At 29.3% G+C, this 22,611-nt stretch overlaps 1 protein-coding gene across 1 annotated transcript in view; it reads left to right on the top strand.

The window, feature by feature from the left end:
• Nucleotides 1–22,611, top strand: part of LOC136979855 (proto-oncogene tyrosine-protein kinase ROS-like) — a 140,265-nt gene that overhangs the window by 96,332 nt on the left and 21,322 nt on the right. Inside the window, exons 26-33 of the mRNA XM_067275876.1 lie at nt 8,228–8,547; nt 9,556–9,783; nt 17,863–18,077; nt 18,157–18,295; nt 18,401–18,630; nt 18,708–18,881; nt 20,182–20,486; nt 21,748–21,935. Of these exons, the coding sequence (XP_067131977.1) occupies nt 8,228–8,547; nt 9,556–9,783; nt 17,863–18,077; nt 18,157–18,295; nt 18,401–18,630; nt 18,708–18,881; nt 20,182–20,486; nt 21,748–21,935 (1,799 nt within the window). The remainder of the gene's footprint in view (nt 1–8,227; nt 8,548–9,555; nt 9,784–17,862; nt 18,078–18,156; nt 18,296–18,400; nt 18,631–18,707; nt 18,882–20,181; nt 20,487–21,747; nt 21,936–22,611) is intronic.

Raw genomic sequence — 22,611 nt, 5'->3', positions numbered from 1 at the left:
ACAGGGGGACCGCGGCCCCTGGGGGTCCATAAGAAGTTTGCCAGGGGCCGCCAAATTATGCAAAATTTCCTTCAGAATATAATAAAAAGAAAATTGATGTATAATCCGAATATCGTATTGAAAAGTGAAATAAGAAAGATAAAGTTTTCCTATTTAGTTTTTATTTATTTATTTTGTATTTCTTCCTACATACAACTTTGTTAGTACAGAAGAAATAGATGTAAATATGCTACTTACACCGCAGTATTTACTTCTTTTATTCCAAAGCAATTTTAAGAAACTATTAATGCTTGGAATTTTAAAAATAATTAGGAAAAATAGTAGGCTTTGAAAATTTAAATATTTTTGCAAAAGTTATGCAAAATCCTTAAGACAAGTGGGCGTTTTAGTTTTAGTTTAGTTTTAGCATCGACATTGGATCGATTTATCGACATGTTTCTTATTTTATTTTCTGTTAAAAATTAATGAGTTTTCATGTTTAATTGTGAAGTTTGAATGTTATTTAAATAGATAATGAAATAATAAAGTTATGATTTACATTTATTATATAAAAAATAAAGCAATAATAAAAAAATCAATTTATTATAGATAAATTATCAAATTATCAAATATAAATTATTATTAAAAAATGGGGGTCACAAAAAAATTATGAAATATTTGGTGGGCGGCGAGTATAAAAAGGTTAAGAACCACTGCCCTAGACCATCACTGACGCGCAATTAACTGATTGCCCCTGGAAGTCGGCTTCTTACAGAAACACAGCTTTCCTGTCATCAAATGTCACGGCACGCCACTGAATATATGAAAAACAAACATAAAAATATATAAAATTAAATTTTTTGCTATAAGAATATTACATTTAAGTATAAAATAAGCTTCTTTCTAATTTTATTTAAAATTTAAAAAAGGAAAAATTTGCCTAAGTTAAAAAGTAAATAAGCAAAAAATACTAATACAGTACAGATTTTTCTAGTTAATCTGATTTTTATTCAGATTCATGTCACCAATAATTTGAATGAATATCATCAGCTAAAACAATTAAAACTATTATTTTTTTTATTATAACAGTTTTTTACAGTCCTTTCTTAAAGACTAACTGTAATTCTTCTTTACTTGTATCAATAACTTTTGTTTACAATTTTTTTAATAGACGAATAATGTTAATGTTATACACTATTTGTAGTGTTTTGTTAAGCAATGAATAAATCATATGAAATAATTTTATTCATAAATATATAAATAATAAAAGTTAAAATAAAAAACTTTATAATAATAAATTATATTAATAATGAAATTTAAAAAATAAATTGCAAAGCTATACTTAAACTTGAAAAATAAAAAATTATAAAAATTTATAATCAGAACTTACTGATTACATAATTACATAAGATTAATTTTTAGTTCAAGTTTTTGGATTATAAACTCTTTTATTAACTGTTTAATATTTTATTAACTTAAAATATATCTCATAAATAGTCTAGAAATTTAGATTTTTAATTGATTGTATAGAATTTAGTTTCAGCTTGTATTCTATATTTAGATTTATATTGCTTCTAAAATAATATTAACACTTCAGTTATATTTTTAACAAACAATTGGAAAGTTTTAAGGAAAACAAATGATAAGTAATGGATTTTGCTTATCTAGCACCATGATAGATTTATAAGATGTACAGAGTGGTTATAAATTATTGAGTGCATTTTGAGAAAGAATAAAAAAAATAACACACAAACATAGTGACCCCTGTTTTATTTCAGATGATAGAGTAGCTGTAAAAGTTTGTGCTGACCTTGACTGAATGTAGGTGGCACTGTGATGGAAAATTAGGGAATCTTCTTTTCCAAGCATACCGTGACTAGCACTACATACTTTGATATGTTGTAGGGTTCTACCTATGATACCACAAATTGAATACTGACAACTGAACATTTACTTCCAGCAAGTTGGGGTACCTCTACACTGGGGTTTAATTGCTCAGGACTACCTACGGGAAAAATTTCCTGAATGTTGGATTGGCTGCAGAGAACCAATTTCCTGGCCACCTTGATTCCCCAACATTACACTACTAGATTTCTTTATTTGGGGGTTTGTCAAAGACAGGGTTTGAAACATTGAAGAACTGGGAAGATGAATTGGTGAAGTCAGGGGAGTAATAACTGCTGAAATGCTCTGTAACATATGGTGTGAAATTGAATGCCGCCTGGATATTTTATGTGCTACACATGGAGCTCATATGGAATTTATTTAAAGTGTAAAATATTTTATTTAAAGACCTATTAAATAAAACAGCATACGTGTGAATACTTTACTGTATTCTTTTTTTTATTCCTCCCCGAAATGTGCTTAATAATTTATAACTGCCGTGTATATATAATGTTAACACAATTGTCTTTTTTGATAATGCTAACAATTTAATAAACAAAAAATTATATAAAATTTTAATAAGATATATTATTTTATAATCTATGTCATTAAACTAGTTCAATAATATAAATGTTAAATTTATAGAACTTCATCATAAACTTTTCTGTATCACTGGTGGACAGCATAAGAATTACTTAGCATTATGAATTAGCATAATGCATTTGTTTATGTTCGTTACAACAATTACACCAAAGATAATAAAGTAATATAATATGTAAAAAAATTATGAATCTGAAAAATGTCAATTTTTTTAAAAATATGTTAATTTTTTAAAACAGGCTAATTATTTCATAAAATGTATGAATAAAGATGAACTAGAAATAAGTTGATGTAACCTATGCTGACAGTTAACTTTTGGTATCAATTTAGCATCAGCATATGACATATTAGTTATTAATTGAAGGCTTGAATGGTTGAAGGCATTATGTTACATTTTCTTTTTTATTTACAAAATTGACTTTTCTGCATGAATGAAAATATCTATTGAACTTTATTACACAATGAATGTTTTTTGATGTCCAGCTTTTCTGAACAGACATATTTATGGAATGAAGGAGTTATGTTATATTGACTTGATGTTTTACAATAAAAGGTGACATGGGTTGATACCATCTCCTTTTATCAGAGGGCTCTTTTGATTCTAAAACATAACATCATCCATTGAAAGAGCATTAACAATAGTGCAAGATGCTACTATTATAGTGACATTTAGCACATTTTAGCTTGCTCTGGATTCTATGGAAAAGAACAGAAATAATGCAAATATAGAAGATATTGAATACATTAATCTACCTAAACTATAAGAGCCTCGTGGAAAAGTACAGATCATAAATTTTCAGAAGTAGGTTACAGTTATTTTGTTTCAGACAGATACCGTAAAACCTGTCTATGGCGACCACCCATGTTCTTTCAAAGAGTGGTCTTTTAGACAGGTGGTCACCCAATACAAGTGGTGCTGTAATACTGTATTTCCGTACATATTTTGCACACTTTTTAGCCATTTCTACTAAGCAAAACTTGAGGTGAGCAAAAATAAGTGAATTTTTTCAACAATAGAGCTATATTAGTATAGTAATTTATTCTTATTGGATAACTAAATTTCGTTATGATTTTGTAAGACAGATTTAATACCAATATTTTAAAGATTAATACAATACTCGCATTTTATTATAATGCACACTTTCTTTTTTCCAACTTAATTAATTCAACTTGGTTCTTTTCATTCGCTCCTCATTTACATGTATTATGTATCTCTCCATCACTTTGATTTTAGTTTTCGTTAGTTTAATCTTATTTTAACTTTAAAAATACTGTATTTTTTTAATATTTTCTTAAGTACAAAAAAATTATTAATTAATAAAACAATTTTATTATTTTTTCTCATAATACGATTTCATTACATTTCAGCATTAATGTAAAACTGATTTTTGCATTAATGCATTTATTTTTTTTTTAATATTTTGTATGTGAAAATTACTTGGAAATTATTTTTATAAAAATATCATGGAAATAAGGTACATTGATACAGAAAATATTTATTGCACATGTACTGTATATGAGCTTCAAATAAATAAATAAAATAAAATAAATTTTATCAAACGATGAGATCAGTCGATGAATTGTATTGTGTACAATATTTTATACCCCTAAGGAAAATACTGTAGGTCTATGGTCAAATAAATTTGGTTTCCCACAGTTAAACTTTGCTGCTAATTGCCATTGTGATAAACCATTTTCACTTTCTCTGGTAACTTTAACACGATCTTAACTTTGCATTTCTTTCATTTTTCATACAATTTCGAACAAACTGAAATGAATTTTTTTGTATCAACACCTGCACCTAATTTCAAGGGGAAGAAGTGCCCGAGGTGGTTTTGAATAATAGTTTAGACCAAATATATTCGCGGAAGTGGTCGCTTATTACAGTTGCTGTATGTTGTTTTGGACCAAAAATTGATGCCCACGGTCATGTTACACAGGTGGTTGTTTAATACGGGTAACTTAAACGAAGACTCTATGTATAAACTATTCTGTGCCAGAAATTTTTTCCGTTTTGACAGGTGCCCGTCAAATGCAGGTGATTGCCTAAGCAGTTTTCACTGTACTTCAGACAAATAGGAAAAGTTCTGTAAAAACATCAAAATATTTATGTACTAGAGCACTATTGACTAATAATCAGTAAATCCAGTAGAAAAAAAATCCTGATAATTGATGCAGAACAGCATTTTAGAGATTTTGAAACTGCATCAACACTCAAGCTTGCCAATAGAAAAAAAGATCAATTAGGTAAATCAATTTACTTCAGGGATGCAGTCATGAGTTGATAAATTTTATTCATATCTATTCAAAGAAAGTTATGATTCTTATACACCACTTAAGCAGGTTAATAATCTTTGGTACAAATCTGTGACACAGAATGAAACTGATATCAGCATCTCCAGGAAAAATAAAAAAATTTGGAAAGCTTATCAAAGAAAAGTTACAGAACATAAAGGAACAGATTAAGTATATTCCTGAGAAGTTTCTATGATATTACCACAGAATTTTGGAAGAAAATAAGCACATTTTGCAAGATAAATAAAAAACATATATGAAATGATTAAATAAATAAATTGTATTTCATATTGTCAGGAGTTGTCAGTCTTACTTATTCTTTGAAATAATATTACTTTTGTAATATTGCATTTGAAATATTTGAAAAGTCATATTTTTTCAATCTTTGTTCATATTGTATAAAGTATATTTGTTTTGTTGAAACCATGTTTTCTTTTTCTTGTTTTGTTTGGTGTCACTACTTGGTGAATTTATAGACACTTGGTAAATTCATTTATTTAATTCAAAATTGTATAATGTAGCCATTATATCCTAGTTAAGAAAATTACTCTTAAATATAGAAACAATTTTTTTGTATTCTACTGTATTTGTTTGAAGTATAAGATGATAAAATGTTTTATGACATCCTCTTTCAAACAAAATTGATTGATTTGTATTGTCAGTATATTAAATAAAAATATTATGTGCAAATAATTTTTCTAAAAATGTAAAATTGTATGTTTGTAATGTAAATATAGATTTTTGATTTAAGTAAATTTCCTCATCCTTACATAAAGGAAATATGCTCTAAACACATAGAAAGAAACAAAGAGATACAAATGAAATGTTAAAAGCTTTAAACTACAATAGCTCAAAAGTTACTTTTTTAGCATAATACCTTCATTCATTTAACCCTTTCAATTATAGTTAAATTCATAAACACAAATTGTTTAATTATTTTGAAATTATATTGATCACAGTCACAATATTAAGAGTATTGTACATTAGAACCATCAGTAATTTACATTATATTGTTACAAAAGACAAGAAACATTATCAGTACATTTTTTTGTTATTATAAAATTTTTTAAAGACATTTTAGAATTAATAGACTGTAAAATATTTTATTACAAAAAATTTTGTGACAAAGTTTTTAATACAGTATAATTAAAGGTTAGTTTAAATTATTACAGAACTTATTTTTTATTAATTGAGAACTATAAATGACCTAAACATTTAAAAATTTTATACATGTCTTTGAGGAGACATTTCTCCTTTTTTCTAAAAACTTTTATAAGTTTCAAAATAAGTTTTAAAATTAGGTTCAATTTAATAGTCATTGTATACATCTACATTGTTTTTTCTGAACCATAATCTCAATTTACATATTTTATCATTTTTATCATAACACTGGGCAATTTAAACTTTACAAGAAAAACAATCACATGTATATTTTTATTTATTTGTGGCAAGTTCAATATTTTTTATTTGATCCTAAAAATGATTTTTAACATTATAAATACAAATGAATTTATAATGGCAAATGATATTTATAATAACTTTTTAAATATTATTAATTATAATATCCAAAAACATGAGATAAGTTCAATAATCAAACTGAAATTTGTGTGTTCTAAATAATTCTATGCATACTTGACAGAATAAATGTTACAAAAATCTATTTGTAATAATTAATTGGAATGTTAATTACACAGGTCTACAAATAAAAACTTTTTGTTTCCTTTGGAAACAAAACAAGTTGTTTCTTAATGATTTTGACTTGCTGAATTCAAAAATGGTTATAAAAAACAGAATTAGCTCAAGTTTACAATGTACATCAACATTTAATAAATTGCATAATATTCATCTGAATACATACACATAATGTAATTTTCATTTGAGTTGGAACACAGAAACCATCAAAATACTTTTTGATACATAAAATCTAAATAAACAGTGAAAGTGTAAAATACCCAGGCCATCACTTGCATGTATGACACTTATTTACAGACTTCTTGTATGAATCTGCAAGCATTTTATGCATTATGTTCCAGCAGTAGTCTGCTAACATTGATGGATTTCCCTTGGTATCATTTTTCCATAAAAGCAATGTCTTGGTGAAAATGTTTTCCATGTTTGTCATTGACAGACCCACAGTTTTCAGGGAAAAAGTCAATGTGAGGTTGCAAAAAGTGCATTTGTGCATTTTTAATGACATGTTGCATTCCATCTTTTCATAACACGACAGCATGTTATTTGTAATTTGTAACTTTTTTGTTTGTAATTAGAAGCTGTATGGTTTCCAAGAAAATTATTTACCGCCATCCTGAAAGCATTCCAAGCTTTTTTCTCAGCACCTATTAGTACACTATCAAAGAGTGTATTTTTGAGAAGCTTGGAAATCTGTGGACCTACAAATATCCCCTCTAACTTTTGCCTCACTAATGTTTGGAAATGTCTCTCTAGAAAACTAAATTCTGGGCCATTTCGATCCATGGTTTTGACAAAGTTTTTCATAAGTCGTAATTTTATATGCAACGATGGTAGTATGATTGAACTGCATTCTATTAACAGTTCAGAAATAACATTTTTTGATCCAGGTTCAAAGGATTTGCCTCGTGGTCAGTCTCTCCTTTTGAAATGTGCTACTCGGTTTCTGCTATCCCTCTCACAGAGAAAACAACAATACTTTGTATACCCCAGCTGAAGTCCAAATAATAATGCTATAATTTTGAAATCACAACACACCTTCCATTCATGTTCTTGATAATTTACCTTTGCAAGAAGTTGCTTCATGCTTGTGTATGATTCTTTCATGTACTTTGCATGGCCAATAGGAATAGAATGCTTTTGTTACACAACAGTAACAAAACAGCTTTAACGCTCACCTTGGAGGAGTCAATGAAGAGTCTCCATTTGTATTGTTTGTAGCTTGTATTGAGAGCTGTCATAAGAATGATTGTTTTTTTTTCTTTCTACAAACATTCAAGAAAATGTACTTCAAGCTGTAAAGGAATACATTTCAAGAACTACAGAAAAATGGCAATTTTCCAAAAATTTGACATATTTGGTTCGAAATCTTAAAAACTAGAGCTAAGTTAACATTTTTATTGTCATATTCATATTCAGCACCCTTGAATTAGTAATATTCAGCTACTTTGGTTTTAGAAGATTTTTGGCTGTTGACCAGTGTTATGCTTCTGTTATTAATAAATAGTTTATATAATTTGTTAATTAAAAAATTTGAAATGAGAATTTTTGATTTCAAAAACTGCAAAATATATTTTCTATTAGTAATAAAGAAGAATCCTTTAAAATTAAGAACAGAATTAAAAAATAGCATTAATAGTTATAATTTTTATACTGTATCTTATTGAAAAATTGATATATTATTAATTTGCTTATTAATTTTAAAATAATTTCTAATAAAATTTTAATTTTTTCTCTCTTGCTCAATTTCTGATATTTATAATTTTAATAAATTTTTCAGAAAATTAATATGGTCTGCAATGAAACAAAATAAATATAATTTAATGAGAAGTGATACCAATGGACAAAATATAGAAAATTTTTTCTCATTAAATAATAATTGTCATTCATCAAAATCTGATATACAAAGAAATCAAATTGGACATTCCTATAATTGTTCATCACCATTGTTTGTTAGAAGGGCATTCACAATAGATAGATCAAATATATCTCATCCAGAATTGCTTTGGGTTGATGGAAATGATGGACATATTTGGGCATCTGATCTAAATGGTTGCAATTGCCGAATTTTAGTTAATGCTAATGAAAATAAAAATATTGGTAAGTATTTAAATAGTTTTAAATTTGTTTTATAATAATGAATATATAACTACAATCATTACAATAATTTAAATGAATATAAAGTTTGTTGAAAAATATTTTGACTTATAATATATATTGATGATAATTGTGAATGATCAGTAATTTTTTAAAAATAATATTTGTTTGGAATAATGCTGTTAGTGTTTATTGTATTTTAACAAATGTTTCTGGAAAAAAGATATTAGAATTTTTAAATTGTTGAATATTATAGTATTTTTTATTTATATGTCATTAATTAATAACAACAGCTACAGAACTGGGCACTAGTATTATCTGAGTAGAATGCAATCCACACACTTAATAATAATTTACCACAAAATTAAAATTGGAATCTAGTTTTTTAAATCTGTAATTTTTATATTTGATAAAAAACTTACCTTAAAAAAGTCTTCTTTTATCATTAAAATTTTTAGTAATTACACTAAAAATAAACATCACCACTTAAGTGTAAATTTAAAAACAGTTTTTAATTGTTATTTTAGTCTATGTGTTGAAATTGATATTAAATATTTTAATTTATAAATGAAATAAAAATTGTTAACAAAATGAAAACAACAAGAATTTTTTACAATATATATTGAAAAACATGTTAAAATATAAAAATATTATTGAATGGATGCAAAATATTTAAACCTTGTATAAAAAATGATTAAAGAATATTCAAAAATTAAAAAAAAAATTTGTTTATAAAATTTTTTGATGAAATACAAAATAATTGTCAAAACTCATGCATATGTGAAATTTATTTTTTATTGTAAAGATGTTAAAAAAATTTTTTTATTTTCTATTTTAAATAAAATTTTTAGTATGAATTACTGTTTTCTAAATTAGTATACTTTGCTGAATCGTTATTTGTTATTACAGTCTTGAACTATTAATATATTTGATACCTTTTTAATAGACCATAATATATTTAACAACATAGAATTATATGAAAATTTATTATTAAAAATTATTTCTTTTAAGGATTACCTCCAACTTCTATTACTGCTGATACAACAGCAATCTATTGGTTTAATAATGAGTCAGGTGGAATATACAGCATGAATAAGAATTCTAAGTTTCAAAATCCACCAACTCCTCCTCCTAAACTACCTACTTCAGCTTCACACAAAAGAAGATTTCAATTGATCAAGGAAATTCAGGGTGTTAAACGAATATATGCAATTGGTTCACATCTTCAGTCATATCCAGGTATATAATTTAGTTATAAATAAGTGTTTAATAAAATGAAAATACTAAAACTTTTTCATTTATACAAATTTTAATGATTTGATATGATAAAATTTTTTTAAAGTTAAACTTGGAATATGATCTCTGATTTTATTTAAAAAATTATGTTTATAATAACAATAAATAATAAGATCAAGGACCAAGTCATTAGTACAAGGGCCTACAGGAAATACATAATCAAAGATACCATGGATGACAAATTCAAGAAATGTTATGCTGCACAAGAAACTATACAGTATATTACAAGCAACTGTAAAAGTCTGGCACAAACAGACTATTTATATAGACATAACTAAGTAGCTAAAATAATTCAGGTATATAGCAAAGAAATATTTACTAGCCACCACAAAAACACTGTATTATAAGTAAGACCCCACTTAATGCGGGGGATGCGTTCCCAGACAACAAAGCGCTAAGCGAAGCAGCGTTAAACGGGGTCATTTTAACATAGAGTAAATAGGGATAGGGGAACACGTGACCAAAAATAAACAAATTTTACTATAATTTTAAGTTATATTATTACACAAATTAATATAAAAATATGTTAAATAACACAAACATATGCACACAGAAATGTAAAGTTCATTTTTTGTGATGAAGGTCCTGACTTTTCTGAAATTCTTGTTTTTTTGCAATAAAGTGGTGAAGTTTCATTTGTCACTTTTTCTTTCCTTAAGCAAATGTCAGTAGCAGAAGATCACATCCAAAATGCTTCGTTTTGCTTTTGCACTCCTTTCAAAATCTGTATTATTCACTCCAGTTTGATCAACGATTTCAGTTATTGTTACCAAACTTTTAGTAAGGAAATCTGTAGAGAAATTTTTTGGGTTCTTTGTTTTCAGAATCTCTATTTTCCAGTTCTACATGAATTCCTTGTTCTGCCAGTTCTTGAAGGTCGTCGTTGGTAAGGGTCTCACCAGTAACTCCTCAATATCCTGCTCGTCTACATCTCCTAGTCCTTCTGTATCGATTAGGTTGATTAAATTGTCAACCTAATCTACAGCGACTTGATGAAAATTCTTGGATACCTTCAGCCATAACTTCTTCCACACTTTGTTCGTGCATTTATCAGTTAATTTTAGCCAAGCGAAGTCGATATTGCCTATGGGATCCATGATGTTATATTTTTTCCAAAATTGCACCAAACATAGATTTAAAGAAAGTACACCTTTTTGGCAGCTTTTTCTGATTGGTTTGTGTTCATAAATAATTGTATTATATATGAATCAACGAAATGCCATGATAATTTAAATCAGCATAAATTTTGAGCATTTTTTTAGGTTTCGAGCAGACTGCGTTATATCGAATCAGCATTAAGTGGGGTCTTACTGTACAGTACATTCCACAAACCATCCTTTAGAACACAACAAACAAATTATATTTTGACAGTGCAATTATAATAGATAAAAGAATACATCACAATAGACTGGATATTATCATCGGTGACAAAGTGCACAAAACTGGTAAGTGTACCTATATCATTGACATTGCTATACTAAATACATATAGTCTACAAAATAGCTATACAGAAAAAATAAGTAAATATACTGAACTCTCTCAAGAAATAAAAGGCTATGGAAAATAAATTTAAAAATAAAGTCCACACCATACAATACTGTGAGGTTAACCGAGGGTAGGAGATGGAGGATGATTCCTATCTTCTCTACCTCTTAACGGCACAAGACCTTAAGGTCCGACCTCATTGTCGGAAGAATGACTAGGGATTGAGCGGTCAAAGTTATTTATGGACGAGGATCGTAGGATCCTGTTCACGTCAGGAACTGACACCAATCTATCAAACTTCTCGCGGATAGATACACGTTATTTTCCGAATCGTGGGATGCCGGATGATGGCAATGGAGGAAGAAACGCACACTCTTCTAATATTAAACAAAAATACCCATTTATTTTGAGATTGATAGGGAATACATCAATTAACATATTTGGAAGTATTTATATCATCGAATCGAATTATTAAACCGCGTCTCGAGTGATTGGAGAGAGAGAGTTTACAAAACATCGCGAGTAGGATAAATACCTTAGTGATCCTGAGATTTGCACAAAGTCCAAGGAACAAGAGTTTGCTTGAATATAAGAGTCAATGGACTGAAGATAGATGGGATGGACGGCTTCAATGGCAGGAGACGATAATCCACGACACACACACACTTGACAGTTGTCGAAACTTTTCTCCTCCTGCGTCATCGTTCGTTTTCCTTTTATTTCGGGATCTCGGGTTCGAGATTTTTGTGAAGTACGTCAAGGGTGGAAGTCCTTTTTGACCAATGGTGAATTACATGATATAATTATTTTTCAACAGTTAACTCATCTTCTACAAGGAAGTATTACCGTGGGAACGAAAGTTTATGACAAATTTTTACGAGAAAATTTGTCGGGTGTTTTTCCGTTTTTTGTTTCTGTGTTTGATTTAACCCTAACTTTTGAAAATCGGTTGGTAAATAAAATAAAAATTTTAAATCGAATCTCGTTATTCTTATATTCGGGCCTTCACATCACCGCGGACTTTCTAAAATCAAGCTTACTCTTGACGAGCAAGCTGGATTTTTATGAAACGGATGAGTTAACGAAGTTGTTCCGGCTCTCTCTCTCTTTATATATATTGTACCGTGTTACAGTATTATTTCCCGTTATGTCGGAAGTTATTGACACGTCGCGATAACGTGGACAATTTGTTGTTAATTACTCTCTCTCTCTCTCTCTCTCTCTCTTTTTCTCTTTTTCTCTTTATTTAATAACACATTTTTGACATGTTTAGTGACGCGCTTAGCATGATATTTGTTTGTAAGAAATTACGATTTAAAGCAGTAAAATATAGTTTATTATTATGCAAAATTTTCAAAATTAAACAAGGTTATTGGGTAAAGTTAAATTTATTGAGTTCCCTCTTCGTTTCCTTGGGATCCCCTTTTTGTGATTTTGGGAAGTTGGCCATGATTTCCTTCCTTAATTGGGCTGGCCTTTCGTTTAGGAATTCGACTTCGTTTAGGGAGTGGGAGGACACAAGGTCGATCCTCCACTGGGCCTCAACTCCTCAAGGCGTAAGATGTAGTTGGTTGTTCCTCGATAGAGGGTGTAACCTCTGTTTCTTGTTCTTCCTCAGATTCGGACTCAGATGGAGACTCGGGCTGAGATTGTGCCATTTCTGCAAAGATAAATTCGTCCCATGGATCAATGGCGGAAGGGGGTTCTTCCGAAAGGGAAGGTTGTTGGATAGTCGTGGTAGTCAAAGGTTGGTTTATAAGTTCTTTCTGATCGAATTCTTGTCGAGCGATAACATGTTTGAGACGATTGGCGTGCACTTGAATTTGTTTCTTTGTATCTATATTTTCGATGATAAAATTGACAGGACTCAATTCAGTTACAATTCGAAATGGTCCTGACCACCTAAGTGCTAATTTACGTTTTAATCCAATAGGTATGGTAACCTCATTGAGAAATACTCGGTCGCCTACATGATACGTGGGTATCTTATGAGTTTGTCGATGGTGTATTTGTCTTTCTTGAGCAGCTTGCTCGGCATGTTTCTGTGCTACCTGATGAGCTTCAGCCATTCGGCATCTAAGTTCTGATGCGTAGTTGTCTGTGACGTCATATTTCGTTCGAGTGGGGCTGGTTACAAGATCAAAGGGATAGGTTGGATCTCTCCCATATAATAAAAAAAAGGACTGTCGTTGGTAGATGCATGAACGGTTGTGTTATAGGCAAAAAGGGCATAGGGGATCCATTCATCCCAGTTTCGCTGATCCTTAGCGACGTAATGGGCGAGGATGTCGATTAAGGTTTTATTGAATCTTTCTACTACTCCATTGCATGCAGGGTGATATGCTGTAGTGAGAAGTCGTTTGATTTGTAACAATTCGCACATCTCTTTAAACATTTTAGATATCAAATTAGGTGCTTGATCAGTAAGTAGTTGAACGGGAGTTGAGTGTCTTAAGATGATATGAGTAACGAAAGTCTTGGCTATAGTCTGGCTTCAGGTATCTGCTAAAGGTATAGCTTCGGCATAACGGCTAAAATGGTCTATAAAGACGAGTATATATTTGTTCCCTTTGGTAGTAATAGGTAAAGAACCTATGATGTCCATAGCAGTTCGTTCAAATAATCCTGTTAAAGGAGGAAATAATTGTAATTCCACCTCTTGTCACTTGTCCTTTCTTTTTTTGTATAGCGCAACGTTGACAGCTTTGACAATAATTTTTGATATCTTGTTTCATAGTAGGCCAGTAAAACAATGATTGGAGTTTTTGTTGCATCTTCTGAAATCCTAAATGACCTCTTATAGGTGTATCGTGATGGATACGTAGAATGTAAGGGATCAGTATAGATGGGATGACTAATTGATTTACGAATCTTCCTTGTGGGGAAGGAAATTCATGATATAACACTCCTTCTTCGTCGAGGAAATAGCATTCTATGTCTTTTGCATCATCTCCGTCTTCTAAATGTTGGATAATAAATTTCCATTTCTCCTCTCGTCTTTGGAATTCCCCGATTTGTGATTTTGAATAAATGGGGTCAACATCGTTGACTGTAGAAATATGTCGGACAGGGATTCTGCTTAACGCGTCTGTGTTTTTATGACAACTTCCTGCCTTATGTTTAATATCGAAATTAAATTCTTGTAAGAAAATGATCCATCGGGCTATTCGCGAGTTTGTTGAAGAGTCCTTGTTGCTAATTAGCCATCTCAATGGTCGATGATCTGTAACTATTGTGAACTTTCTCCCATATAGGTATGGTTTGAAGTATTTTGTAGCCCAAACTACAGCTAAGCACTCTTTCTCAGTTGTGCTGTAATTCTTTTCGGGTTTTCAAAGTATCCTACTAATATAGGCTATAGGTTTTTCTCCATTTTCATCCTCCTGGGATAAAACTGCTCCTATCGCTTCGTTCGAAGCATCTGTCGAAAGTATAAATGGAGTCGCAAAATCAGGAGATTTTAAAAGCGGAGCTGAAGTGACTATTTCCTTTAGTCTTTCGAAACTACGTTCCTGTTCTTCTCCCCATTGAAACTTGGTATCCTTCTTCAGTAGATCAGTCAGTGGTTTTGCTATTTTAGCGTATGAATCGATATGTCGTCTATAATATCCCGTTAATCCTAGGAAAGACTTTATGTCGTGTTCATTTGTTGGCCGGGGAAATTGTAAAACGCATTTGATTTTATCTGGATCTGGTCTGATCCCTTCCTCCGAGACGTCGTGTCCGAGGAATTTTATCTGTCGCTGAAGGAAGTGACATTTTTTCAGTTTTAGTTTTAGTCCTGCATCTGCGAGTCTTTGGAAAATCTGTTCTAGACGAATCAAGTGAGTTTGGAAGTCTGGGCTGAAGGTCAGTATGTCATCCATATAGACCAGACAAATTTTTCCTTTCAGACCATGTAGTATAAAATCGGCAGCCCGTTGCCAAGACGCAGGGGCTCCGGAAAGTCCCATTGCCATACGATTCCATTGGTAATGACCGTCCGGTGTTGAGAAAGCGGATTTTTCTTTGTCTCGTAACCCCAACTGTCAGAAACGTGACAGGGTATCCATGGTGGAAAAGTATTTCGCTTGCCCGATTAGGCTAAGTGCTTCTTGCACGAGTGGTAAGGGATAAGGATCTGTCTTTGTTATTTTATTTAATTTCCTATAGTCTACAACGAGACGCCATGTTTGATCACGTTTTTTCCCCAGGAGAGCGGGAGCAGACCAAGGTGATTTCGAATGTTCAATTATACCTTGGTCTAAAAGTCCGTCGATGATTTTATTCATTTGTTCCCATTGAGCATAAGGGATTCGATAAGGTGGCTGATATATGGGTGTAGCGTCTCCGGTGCGTATTTCGTGTTCCACGATCGGGCAGTATCCCAAGTCATAGTCGTTGACGGCAAATACATGTTTATATTTATATAATAAGTCTAATAAAGGTTTCTTTTTGTCTTTCCCTATGTTGGACCAATCGAATAACTGTCCAAATTCTTGTTTGTTTAGAATTGTAGTTGAGGGTTGGGTGTTAGTGATTGAGGTATCTATCCACTATCTAGGTTAGTGATTGAGGTATCTAACCAATAGTTCTCTCTGCCTTAGGAGTTATCCCACATTCATTACATAAAAGCTTGAAAACAATAGATATTCACTCAAATTTATATAGATCTTTACAAAAAGCTACTATTCTGACAACTTGTCATATTGTCAGAAAATTTCTCCAAACTGTTTAAGATTTTGTACTGGTCTTATAGGCTTGGCTTTTGGGTGAGATTGATATCCAGACACAATCCAAGAATGATAGACAGTAGGAATAATAATAGATACTATATAATAAAATGTTGATATTATGTTTATGTTGATATTATATTATATGTTGAATTTCTTTATTCTTTGATATACTTATTTTTATAAATATGTTATTAAAAATTAAAATTATATTCAAAATATATTTTATTCACAGTATATTCTTATTACATTTTTTGCTCAAGATATTTGAGAAGTACTCTTTAATTAATGATTCTGTTATATATTGATGCAAATTTATATATATAGAATATATGAATTAATTAAACTACTTATATATATTTATATGAGGGTGGTTTTTTCAATGTCCGATGGTTCATAAAACAAAGACAAATGTAAATAACAAAATTAATTTATTACCAAAAGTTAGGTACAAACATGGTTACTTTTCAACATAATAATTGTGAAGATTGATGCATTGTCAATATCTGTGGACAAGCTGTTCCATCCCCTCTTCATAGAATGTTGTCACCAGTGAATTGAGATGACCTTAACGACATTGTTTTGAAGATTGTCATTAGTCTTAAATCTCTGTCCTCCTAACCACGTTTTCAGTTCAGGAAAGAGGTGGAAGTTGTGAACTCCGCAAGCACGTGGTCTGTGGGTTTGAAAGAAAGGGACACCCAAAAAAGTGGAAATGAATAGTCGGTGGAAGCGTGTAATTGAACAAACAAAGGTTTATTGGAGACAAAAAAAACAATTAATTATTGATACACGACTCAGTCCCAGAATCTGATCGCATTACATTCTTAATACTGTCCGATTATCACCCTCCTAAGTTTCCTTCTCTCTACACGAGGCTCTATTTTTCCCAACAATTATTATGACTAAATATACAAACTTTCTCTTGTAATACAAAAATCGTTGACAATGGTGATACTACAGTTAGTCTTCTTCGTTGTTAGATTCCTTTTCAGGGCCGTAATTCACCTATCCTGCGTTCGTCGATTTACCTCCACTTTCTTCTTCTAACGGCCTGCCACGTCTTCAGGTTGCCAACCAACAAAAGTCCTCAAGAGGCAGTCAAAGGACAAAAAGAAAAAACTCTCCATACATGGGTTACATGTGTTTTTATAACTTCCCACTAGCCAACGTCACTTCGCCCCATGTGACCCCACAACGGGCCAATCACCACAACGAAAGCCCAGCCAACAGGTAATTGGTGGTATCATGGAAGGAAACGAAAAGGACCCGTACAAAAACATACACGCGACACGACAAACGAAAAACAAAAATATAAATAAAACAAACAAACAAACAAAAAATATATATATATATAATAGCTGCAAAGCGCTACAAGTCTTCATACATTTAAAAGTTCCAAGCTGGGTGGAAGTCTGAAAGGTGGAAATTTTCACCACCTTTAAACACCCAGCATATAGTCCCAATTTGGTGCCAAGTAACTTCCACCTCTTTTCTGAACAGAAAAAGTGGCTAGGAGGCAGAGGTTTGAGACTAATGACAATCTTCAAAACAATGTTAGGGCCTATCTCGAGTCATTGGTGGCAACATTCTGTGAAGAGGGGATGAAAAAGCTCATCCACAGATATGACAAATGCCTCAATCTTCATGGTGATTATGTCAAAAGTAACCATGTTTGTACTTAACTTTTGGTAACAAATTCATTTTGTTATTTACTCTTGTCTTTTTTTCATGGACCATCAGGGGTTGAAAAAAAAACAGCCTACATATATTCTATATTAAAAATGGAAACTTAAATATTTTTTAAATAATTTTTTTTTTACAGATATAAAGTGCCTATATCCATCTGAAAGTGGAATCCCTCAGTTATTAGATAGTTCTTTTAACTCATTAAAGTTACAATTACCTTTAATTTCACATTCTAAAGATTGTACAGATATATCTTTACCTACATTTCAATATACTATATATTATAGTGAAGTCAATAAATTCAATAAGATAATAAATTGTGAATTTAATATTTCACATTGTATTATTATGGTGAGTTTTAGCATATTAGATATTAGAAGAGTTCTTCATTAAATTTTACTAACATATACATACACATATTTTCTTGCAGAAAACATATGATGATATAATAGTGCTTACTGGATTAAAACCATTTACAACATACATGATACAAGTAGCAATTAATAATTATTATAATAAAGGAAATATTACTCTTGGACCAACTGTTACATATCAAACAAAAGAAGGAGGTAAGATTTTTTCATACAAAGCATATTAATATTACAATATAAATAATTATATTTATTGTTAAATTACGCAAATAATTTTAATCATACATAATTAACAAATTACAGTTCCGAGTGCTCCTGATAATATAATTGTGGTTCCAGTATCACCTGAGCAGTTGGATGTTTATTGGAACCCTTCTATCAGATTTAATGGTAAATCAGTTTCTTATGAAGTTCGTTGGAAAGTAGATTACTCTGGTGATCAGTTTAATTTAGACACACATGCAAGAAAAGCCCACGAGAAATGCATGATGAAACTTAAAAATCTTTTGCCTGGAACTAAATATTACATAGTGGCAAGTACAGAACTGCATCTTTACATTTATTAATTTTTCATTTGCTTCATAAATTTTATATAAAATTTTTATTTAAGGTTAGAGCATATTCTTCTGGTGAAGATTTATATAATGATAGTCAAGAAGTAACTGCAAAAACTTATGATCAGCCTAATAATTTAACTTTATTGGAAACAAATGAAGAGAATTTGAAATTTTCTTGGCTTTCTCCCTCAGATGGAGTTATTCAGCATTCATTAGAAATAACTGAAGTAATTATTTCAGGAATATTTTTAAAATATAAATATATTTTATTATTAAATTTTAACTTACTTTAATTCTTTCTTCTTACTTTAATTAGTTAATTAATTCTACTTTAATTCTTTTATTAAATTTTAATTTAATTAATTTTACTTAAATTTTGTAGTATTTTAAATTTTGAAAGAAACAGTAATTGATTTTTTAGAAATTCATAAAAGATATACTTGCAGATAATCTTCCTTGAATGTTTTTCTTTTTACTGGTTTGAATATAACTACATTTTGTTAACTCTAATTACATTATTATATTTTGAGTGGAATTTTTTTACCAGATCTGATGGAATTTATTTCCATGATATTTTGAATATATCTTACAAGTTTTCTATATTTTTCTTACAATTAATTTAAATTAATAAGTTATGAAAATTAAATTTTAAAGTTCAAAAACGTAATTATAATTTAATTTTAATATAAATTTATTAAGATGTATTAAATTGTGTATTTCTTAACTTTATTATTAATTATAATTTTAGTGCAAAATATTAACTGTGTTCATTTAATTTCATTATGAATTTATCAAATAGGCTATAATAGCAACTGGAAATTGAATAAGATAATACAAGCAATACTGATCTAGATGTAATAGTAAACAGAAATTTTTTATAAGGGCTGTAACATTTTATTGATGAATATCTTGTTTTTTAAAGGTTCTAAATTACTATTGTACTAGCAGCTGTGATCAAGAATTCTTGAAAAAGCAGCTTAATTTTTTATTTAATTTTTGGAAAATGTTTTTTATTGTCATTTCTCAAGAAATTGTTTGTGAGAATTTTTGGACTTAATATTTAAAATATCATTATTTTTATTATTATTGCTATTTTACATATATATTCCATTAACTGTTTATTCTTTCAATGATCTTGGTATTAACTTTGACAAGAAACTTACCTTCAGTTTTCACATTGAACAGACAATGTTGCCTGTTATAAAAAAACAGAATTCATATGCATTTGAAAACTATAGAAAATAATTTTAAAATTCATATGAGATACATAATTTAGTTGTTCATCTAAAATTTTATGAAACTGTAGTATATTATATGAGTTTATCCCCTGATGATAGATTGAATATTATTTTTCTTAAATTTTTATAGTTTTATGTAATATTAGCAGTTTCAAAAATAGACTAGACTATATTACAACATTATGTTAATAATATGTTAATGAAAATAAATCCTCTATAATATAAAATTTCAAAATAATAAGAATTAAACCTAGAAAAAATAAAATTATTATTTACATATTTTTTTCAGTTACCTGATTTTAATTGGCATGAAGTGTTAAAACAAGAAACTTCTGAAGAAACTGTTTACAACTTTACTATAGAAAATTTATATCCAAGAACAAAATACAGTGTCAGATTGGTACTTACTTATGTTGAAAATAATGTTTCTTATGTTTGGCCTAAAGATACACAAATTATATATGAAACATTGGGCAAAAGTCCTAACATACCGGGAATTCCTTATGTTCAAAATGTGGGAAGAGATATTTATCAAGTTGTATGGACAGAACCGTTTCCCTTTGATGAAAATACTATATATCATTTAGAAAACAAGTAAGATAGAAATTTAGAATAATAATAATAATAATAATAACTTTTTCTAAATGTAACTTGTTTCAAAATAGCAAACATTTTCAGACTATCTTCTAGACCAAGGATGGGCAACCCTTGGCATGCCAATGATTTTTTTCTGGCTTGCAACCCAGGGCTCAGCTTAAAAAAAATATTCAACATCTTCATTAAGTTGTTACATTAACTTAATACAATACAATTGTATTGATTAGTGCAATATTAAATAAAAGTGCAATAAAGAAACAAATACTATCAACTGTTTTAATAATTAATAATAAGTAATAAAATCTTGGTAATCTGACATATATGGGACCAAAACAGTGTCCAATTAAGAAGATTGCTGAATTATTGGAAGTTTACACAGTTTGATGAATTAACAATTTAAGCACAATAGTGCAGTTGTAAAATGTAAATAATAAACAAAATGTGATTTAAATAAGAATAGAAAACATATAATGAATACAATTGAGCACATAAATGAATTTGACAGCATGTTGTTAACTGTTAATAATGCAGCAAAGTAAAAGTTACACTACTGATACAGTATTGTTTAAAGATACTGTACCTTTCTGAGTAACCTAAGATGACAAGCTGAATAATTTTTAATGTAATGCCCAAGCTTGAGTGTTTAAACTCAGGCTCAATATCATGCCACGTTTAATGGGAAGCTGTTCAAGTGCTGTGAAATGGGAGTTTTAACTAGTGAGAAGCTAGTCTACAACTTGGCAACAGTGCTGATATAATACCTGAGAGTCTAGTGTTGGATTACTGGACATGTCAAACTAGTGAAAAATCAGATTACCAAGATTATACTGTAATAAGAAAATTAAATAAACATTCTATTTCCAACACTTTCTGCAATGTACTGACTTACAAGCAGAATTTCCAATTTAGCAGAAAGTCTAGCTTTCCTTTGGCATCATTTAACTTCTAGACCAAATAATAATAAGCTCCCAAAAATTTTGATTGGCACATGAGAAAATTTTGCATCATAGATTTGATAATTTGGCACACACTTAAAAAGGTTGCCCACTCCCTGTTCTAGGGTTATATTTGAAAAAATTTAGGTTTTAAAGATAAGAGACAAAATATTTAAATAAATGAGCATTTTCAGAAAATAATATTGATATGAAATAAATTAAATACTTAAAAAATAATAATAATGATTTTTATAATACAATTTAACTTTTTTAAAATTACCAACTGAAAAATGAATTGATTTAAAAATTAAATATTTTAATAGGATATTTAAAGAAGATGAATCAGATTATTCACAATGGAAATTAGTATATAATGGAACAGTCAATCAATGGTTAACTGAAAATTTGCTTCCCAAATTTTATTATCAGTTCAGAGTACAAGCAATAAATAATTATGGAGAAAGCAATTTTAGTAATGCAAGTCAACCATTTATGGCATTAAATAGTATAGGTAAATATATGATTATTAAAACTTTTTAAATTAGAATAAATTATAAATAAGTCTTTATTTTATATTATTAAAGTTATTATGGATGGTTCTCTATAGTTCTAATATTTCATTATTTAACAAATTTTTAAATTCTAAAAAATCAAAATAATAATATAATAAAATTGTCTTATTCCAGTTTAAAGACATAACAGTTTTAAGTATTATCATTTATAAATCTAAAACAAATGTACTCTTACTAATCTGATCCTGTGCTAATCCAATCTCTCCTTAATCCAAATCAATTTGATTTGTTTTTTATTGTTTTTGACAAATTAATAAATTTTATGATTTTGAGAGTAATCAATTATAACAAATTATTGAGAGTAAAACATGCAGTAGCATACATTAAACAGAATAACAGAAAATTTCTTGAAGAAAGTTATATAAGTTTGTTATGTTTTTATAAGATTTCTAGACTTTATTGAAAGAGTAGTTAAAAATAATAATAACCATTTATTGAATAGATGAAAAAAATGAGAAATTTTAGAAAACTGAAAGAAATATTAGTCAGTTTTATCACTTTCATTAAATAGGATATTTACTCATAAAAATCTTATTATTTTACATCTATACATCTATTTTATATTTTGTGATTATTTATTTGATTTTTCATAGAAAATATTAATATTGTAATGAT

Source organism: Centruroides vittatus, unplaced genomic scaffold (genome assembly GCF_030686945.1).
Source record: "Centruroides vittatus isolate TY-2023 unplaced genomic scaffold, ASM3068694v2 contig_651, whole genome shotgun sequence".
Lineage (NCBI taxonomy): Eukaryota > Metazoa > Arthropoda > Arachnida > Scorpiones > Buthidae > Centruroides > Centruroides vittatus.
The sequence above is the reverse complement of the archived record's forward strand: the minus strand, read 5'-3'. Positions and strand labels throughout refer to the sequence as shown.